General features: G+C 41.2%; 1 protein-coding gene and 1 non-coding gene across 2 annotated transcripts in view; both read right to left on the bottom strand.

Annotated features, from left to right (window-relative positions):
• cacna1hb (calcium channel, voltage-dependent, T type, alpha 1H subunit b) overlaps positions 1-7,478 on the bottom strand; it is an 81,376-nt gene that overhangs the window by 57,780 nt on the left and 16,118 nt on the right. The window contains exon 3 of the mRNA XM_025058469.1: positions 2-24. Within this exon, the coding sequence (XP_024914237.1) occupies positions 2-24 (23 nt within the window). The remainder of the gene's footprint in view (position 1; positions 25-7,478) is intronic.
• Positions 838-919, bottom strand: trnal-aag (transfer RNA leucine (anticodon AAG)). The gene has a single exon. It is a non-coding gene; the product is annotated as a tRNA-Leu (tRNA).

The following is a 7,478-nucleotide window of genomic DNA, read 5'->3' as shown; positions in this document are numbered from 1 at the left end:
AAAATGCTCACACGCTCGAACCATGTAGGAACAAGTCAAGGCTCGACATCGACATGACTCTGTTGGCTGGTTGTTTTGGTTTGTTTTTTAAAAAGTTATGGGCAGCAGTGATTTGAAACCACATGCACTGTATGTACAGTACAGTACAGTACAGTACAGTACAGAACAGAACAGAACAGAACAGAACAGGTACAGAACAGTACGGTACAGAACAGAACAAGTACAGAACAGTACAGTACAGTACGGTAAGGTATTTCATTCACAAGGCTCTCTGTCAGGGATGGGCAGTTAGGTCCACAAAGAGCACACCTGACCTGACTTTAATCTAATCAACTGCTGTGAGTCTTCAGACGGTTGATTGGTCAGTCAGTGTGTTCTTGATGGGCTGGAACAAAAACCTGCAGCCACAGCGGCTCTTTGTCCCACCTACTTTCACTGTTGTGGCTCAGAGATTCAAGGCAAAAACAATGGCAGCGGTGGGATTCGAACCCACGCCCCCAAAAGGACTGGAGCCTTAATCCAGCACCTTGGACCGCTCGGACACACTAACACATATAATGTAGAGATTAGAGTGTTAATCCAGCAGCTTGGACAACACGGCGTGGCTCCATTAAACATCAATAACAAAAGATGTTTTTCCAGTTAGCATTTTGGAATTAACAAAAAAATATATAATTTTTAACAGCCATAAAGATAAGAAGAAACCTCAGTGAAGATTTGACTAAAGTGCAGAAACCACAGCTCTGACTATCCTTTGAAGATTTGACTAAAGTGCAGAAACCAGCGCTCTGACTATCAACAGTGTTTGTGCTGTTTCCATTTACTGTGGAAAAACAATGGCAGCGGTGGGATTCGAACCCACGCCCCCGAAAGGACTGGAGCCTTAATCCAGCGCCTTGGACCGCTCGGCCACGCTACCACTCCATCAACCATCTCTTCAGCCATGAACTAAAACTTGTTGGTTTTGCTTCTCTCCTTGTTTTAATAGATGATTCAGCCTCGTTTCCAGAGTCCAGAGTCGTGAGGACTGGAGCTCTGTCTGTGTGTAACACCTCATGTAGAGATAAGGTGTTTATGAGGACCATTTTCATAAACCTCTTCCTGCAGTGACCCAGTGTGACCCCGTGTACAACCATCTGCATTCATTATGCATTTCCACTCATTTATTCAGCTTTTATCTTCAAACTGTTACCTCTTATCAAAAGAATCGTTCTGAGTAAGCTGAGAAAAAAAACCCAGTGCAGGTCAAGGTTTAGTCCAGTCTCCAGGTTCGTGAAGGATTAATGGATTAAAAAAAAAACAAAAGAAAAAGGTTTTAAAAACTGCCTATAGATTCAAAACACGTCTGAAATGATGTACCATGCAGTTTTTAAACATTTAGCCAATAATATAACTATTCTTCAACGATTAAAAAAAATAAAAAATTATAAAAACGGCAAATCCACCCTAAAAAAAAATTAAAAAAAATAAAAAATGATAAAAACGGCAAATCCACCGATCAGAACTTGGTTTTATTTTAAGGAATATTCTTTCAGAATCTTGGTTTCAACTGGCATCAAGAAAAAAGTTTTGGGTTTGAAAGACCTGCAGAGAATTTCAAACTCAATTTCAAAGTCAAAATATTTACTTTCTCTATTCATACTTTCAAACAATTTCTGTGAAATATTCCATCAATGTCTTACTTCGGTTAGAAAGTATTCAATAAAGCACGGCAGCTAAAGGCAACGACAATGTGCTCTAATCAGTCAAAGTGATGTTACCTTATAAGGACGTATGAATGAAATCATAGAATCAAATCTAGAAAGTTTTCCTCTGTCTGTCAGTCAGTCATTTGATCAGGGAGCTTTAAAACACACAGTATTTTTGACTGTTATCTTCTATTTATTGACATCTACAAATATATATAACACATACAGAACGACACAGACACAAACCTGAACCTATTTTAATCCCTCGCTGTTGCTATAACTGTATCTTTCTCTGTAAAACTGATGTGTTGTGTGAGAGTAAAAATAAACTCTGTTTGTTTACAGGGTGTCGACATAAAAAAGTTTGGTTCCTATATTTTTAGGTTTGCTCGGGTTTTTTTTTTTTTTGTTAGAGACGATCCACGGGAGCAGATTCAATAACAAATACAGATGCAGTCTGACATTTAAAGAAGAGTCTAATAATGAATCGACATTTTGAATTAAGCTCAGCCTAAGATCCAGTGGTAAACTGATGAATAACAAATGACATTTTTGTTGTCAACACAATGACTTAGATAAGTTAGCTGTTTCTGTTAGCATGTTCTATGTGTCTTTAGTCTAGACTGAAGCCAAACAAACTGATATTTATTTCAAATACAGACATTTATCAGTTTTTAGTAAATCTCCAGCGAAGGTTTTAAAAGCAGGTTCAAATACGAATGGTGCTTTTAAATTTCCTGGAAAAAAAAAAAACTATTTCAAAGGCTGAAAATCTTAATAATAGACTTTATTTGACCCAGAATCTGATAAGTCTGACACAACATGAATTGTTGTCACGACTACAGTACAAAACGCATCGGTATCTACCCTGAAGTGTAAAGGTGAAACTCGGCGCACAGGAAGTGCAAAGTAAGGAAGTGCGTTTGTGGAAAGAAAGTTATTGAAAAGATTGTGCTGCAGTCGCACAAAGACGTATGCAAACACACATACACACACGTACAGGCGCACACACAGGTTTGGGCACAAAAGAGAAAAGTGCTGAATGGGTGACAGGAATGCATTCAACAGTCAAGGACGCACACATAACAAAGGCCTGAGCATGCACATGGGTAAACACACACAGACACACTCTGAGACATCCTTCCTCAACACTTTGGTCTCAAGAGGGGCCAAAAAATTAATGAGAGTCATATCCTTTATCACCCTTGAGACGGGAGAGAGAGAGAGAGAGAAAGAACGAAAAATGGAGGGAGAGAGAGAAAGGGAGAGACAGGGAGTAGAGGGGGGGGGGGTTATCCAGTGCCGTCCCTTTACTGTGGTTGCTATGGGAACCCCTATCTCACCGTGGGAACTGACTCCTGAGTTTCACGATCCACTTGCATCCTGTCTGGACTGGAAGACAACACAATTAATGTGCAGACGAAAATGAACACAGAGGAATATGATGTCCTTCTGTGCAGCTCCTGCACAAGCCTCTCTCCTCTCCTCCTGGGGGAGGAGGGTGGGTGTGTGTGGGGGGAGGGGGGCGGTGCTGGGGAGTTCAATCTCATCTCCTTCTATCTATCTGTGTAAGTCGCTTTAAACCAAACCCATGTGTCCATAAAACACCCTCTGACCGGCTCTTCCCGTCTCACTCCCGCTCTGGTGCGCACATAAATAGACAAACGCACGCTTAGTTAACCAAAGGACGGGGCGGGGGTCAAGGTATGAGTGATGGATGAGGTGGAGTTTCACAACAGTTGGTCCATCATTCACCATCAGCCGTGAAACAAAAGGGGAACATCCTCTCCTCCGCTTCACCCTCTTCATTTCCTCCATCCTCGCACAATAAACCTTTCCCTCCATNNNNCTCCTCCTCCTCCTCCTCCTTTTTTTGCCCCAATTATTTTCTCTTTGCTCTGCTCCTGGTGCTCTCTGTCTCTCCATCTCCCCTCACAATGTGCAGCATAATTTACCTGCCTCATCTTTCCTTTCATTATTTTCCACAAATCTATCTGTTTGCCTTTCTTTTCAGTGAAGTAAGTACTAGTCAGAAAAATCCATGTGTTTCTTTGAAAAAGATCAACTGTTAAATTAAACAAGGATCATCTCTGTCGGATGTTAAGTGTTGAATCGTCGAGTGGAACAACAAAATAATAACATTAAAAAAAATACAGACCTAGAAGTAGACAGAAAACCCAGGTAGGTTAGTTTATCCAAAAGGTGAAGAAGCAAAATAAAACAAAAAAAATAAAAAATGTAGTATATAAAACTACACTATACTTTTTTCTGAAGAACATCTTCATCAAACATGTCAGTCTATATTATCTGGAGTCGAATGTGTCATAACTCAGCTGTACAGCTTAGACCACTGTTTCCCAAAGACTGGGTCCCGACCCTCAGGTGGGACGCAAGAGATTTTTTTTGGGGTCATCATGTTTACAAATAATGAAGGTTTGTGACTATTAAAATATGGGTCCCCAGAAGAAAAGTTTGACCCCTGGCCCCATGTCTTTCCTCCAAACCTAGATGTTCTATTATAAGATTTAGGTACAACAACACAGTTGGACCAGCACCGTCCAATAATGGACCAGGACAATAGAACTATAATGTTACTGTAGCCCACACAAGCACGGGAGGGTGTGAGTGGAAACCATGAAGTGAGAAAAGAAGCTGTGAAACCAAACCATTACAGGCCGTGGTGGAAAACAAGTCAATAATGAAATGTTAATATTAAAAAAATCAAGAGCAGCGACAACATTTTCTCCATTTAGATAACTGCTAATGAGTGTGTATTCACCAGACTAAACTGAACCACGATCTGCCGTATTCATGAAGAGCAGAGACACCAGTTAAAAACATTATTCAAATTATTATCTGTGCTCTTTCAGACAGGTGGGTCATGTAAAACCCAATTAACAACTAACAACTTCATCGAGGGTTCGTTCACACACATCGACACACACACTTATCGCAGACTCACGCTTTGAAAATTGTCCAGAAATGTCAAATTAGATTTTAAAATAAGAGAGAGACGACAGTTTTCCAGATTTCTACAGAGGCTCCACAGGAGGGCACCACAACATCCCGGGGCTTCGAAATACAAATGCACTTGAACCAGGTATAAAGGTGTGCCAAAAATAGACACAAAAACCTCCACAGATAAAAAAAAAATCACAAACTTACTTTTAACCAGTCGTCCCAGAGTATAGGTATTTTACATTGTGTAAAATTCCATCTCCGACACGGTCGAATGAACTGTGAGTGGTTGCTGACATTGTTACAGTACTTAAACAAACTAACCATGAGGGCAACAAGACACGGGCTGACCCGTGAAAAGCTGTAATAGAGTATCGGGTCACTGGAATACAAGTACAAGTACAAGTACTTGAATGAAATATCTGGTCTCATCCCGATATCAGCTCAGGCACCAAAAGGTCCTACAAAGCACTCAAAGAAAAAAAATCCTTCAATTTCCCTCAGAGGACGCCACCGATGACGTCATTTCCAGAATCACAATAAACCAATGACTTTCTGCGGCCGTTTCCTGCTCTTTATGGACCAAACGATGAGATGACAGGCCAAGAACCTATCGATCAATTCACTGTAATCATCATTAGTCGCAGCCCCCACCGTCTTCAATATCGTCGCCTGGTGCCCTTCCCCCACACACGACATCCCTGGGGTAAGTTTTTTGGTCTCCCTCTCAGGAACCTGAGTCTCAGCCAAGAGATAAACCACGGCCACATTCAATAATTAACATCGTCCTAGAGATGGGAAGTCCGAGAGACGGATGAAGTGAGAGCCGGAGATACGAACACATTAGGTCGGAAAAAGGAGAGCCAGCATGACTGAGGAGCAGACGAGAACGAGATGAAGAAAATGGCTCCGTGCCTAAAAGTTAAAAACATGGATGTGAAAGGTTAAGAACAAATCATTTGACTGCAAACACACACACACACGCACACACCATTTCCATCTTCGCCCTCTCTTGAACTCTCTCTCTCTCTCTCTCCCATGGTGCCAAAGAAGGTAATAAAGGTCAGGCAGACATTATAAATCAAATCAGATCACATCCCCATCATTGCCGTCTTCCACTCATTTGGTTGTGACACACATGATACGGCTGCAGTAAGTGGCAGCATTTTTAAATAATAATATTAATAATATTCATCAACCTAAAAAGTCAAAACTCCCAGTGGGACATACACACTGAAGACATCGCTGTTTGTTTGTTTGTTTGTTTGTTGACTGTGTATTTATTTCATTTATTAGCCTGTATTCCAACCAGAGACCTCGGCTGTTGCTCTCATTTGGGCTAAAAAGTGGGCGTCACACGGTACGTTGTTAACCCTTGTGGCCTGCCAACTGGGCTGACGATCATAAATAAAAACCTGTAGATTTTTTCCAGCGACATAAGCGACTCGTGAAATTTATGACGCATTACCATGATCAACTTCTGCCTGGTCGTAAAATTCAATTTAGCCGCTGGATTTTCATCCTCCTCCGTCTCCCGTGCCTTTCAGACTCATCCGGTAGACGGACTCAACTTGACAATTTAACAACATCGATGACGGAAACAGGGAAAAATGCAGCCAAAATCAATTAAAAAATACAGTTAATAATCACAGACTTATTATGACTTATGAGTGTAAGTGTTTAAAAAAAAAAGCTGTCAAAAAATGTTTCATTTTTAATCTGATAAATCCCAGAGTAGCTGTGGATAAGTCGTGATTTATCCTGATTAATTGTGGTTGTAATTAATCACGATTAGTCATGATTATTCGAGAATAAAAAAACTTTTTTTTTTGAAAAATGAGAGTAGCTTTCAGAACGTCAGTGAAGTCATTGATCTCAACGGTATTAACTGTACGTCAGACAACAACAGCCACGACCTGGTCTGTGGTGAACCTGAACTCCACCGTGATGCTGATGAATCCATTATGAAGTATTAGCTGAGACTCTCCGTTGTCTTGCCCTTTCATATTGGAATTCACCAGCGCAGACTCAATTAAACATAACCTAATTAAACTTTAGTGCGTGTGTGTGTGTGTGTGTGTGTGTGTGTCACAGACTGTCAGAGACCGAGTAATGACAGTGAGCCAACTTGCTGTCAAGTCGTCAATTTCTCTGACTCCTCCCCCTAAAATTACGAAACTCGGTTACCGTGGAAACGCCAGTTTCAACTACGTTAATTGGACAAGGCGACTTTATTTCGACGGCTCTCCTCACTTTGAGCGAGACCTCCTTCTGTCATCGTCACCTCCTTCCCCCACTCCCCAACACGCACGCGTGCACCTCAACCCAATTAGGAGACAGTTTAGGAATATGGGGAGAACGATAAATAGGGAAGGATGAGAGCGTTATCGACTAAAGAGGGATGAGGGATGAGGGGGAGAGAGAAAGAGACGGGGGGAGAAAAGCAGGAAGAGAAAAGTACAGGAGCGACCGAATCAGCTTTTCTCATCCTTAAACAGAAGGAAACGCTTTGAATCTTTAATGCAACGCTGAATAAGTTATGTCCAGCGTGTGTGTGTGTGTGTGTTTGTGTGTGTGCACGGTGTGTTAGTGTATATGTTATTAGCTCTCTACATGTGAGTGTGTGTTTGGCTCAGTATGTCATGTGTTACATGATAGGAGCAGGATGATTGGCTCACAGTGAGCTCAGCACTTCACAGATGAGAAACATTTTTCCACACATTCGCTCTCCTGGCAGGAGATAAAAAAAAAAAATCAATGCTCTCAGTGAAGAAAATACAGTTGGGAATATGGTGCGATGTGTAAAAGTTTAAGACGAATTAACTGAATGTG

The sequence above is a fragment of the Cynoglossus semilaevis genome, chromosome 9 (assembly GCF_000523025.1).
Source record: "Cynoglossus semilaevis isolate Cse_v1.0 chromosome 9, Cse_v1.0, whole genome shotgun sequence".
In the NCBI taxonomy this organism is placed as follows: domain Eukaryota; kingdom Metazoa; phylum Chordata; class Actinopteri; order Pleuronectiformes; family Cynoglossidae; genus Cynoglossus; species Cynoglossus semilaevis.
This window is presented reverse-complemented; position numbering and strand designations above follow the sequence as displayed.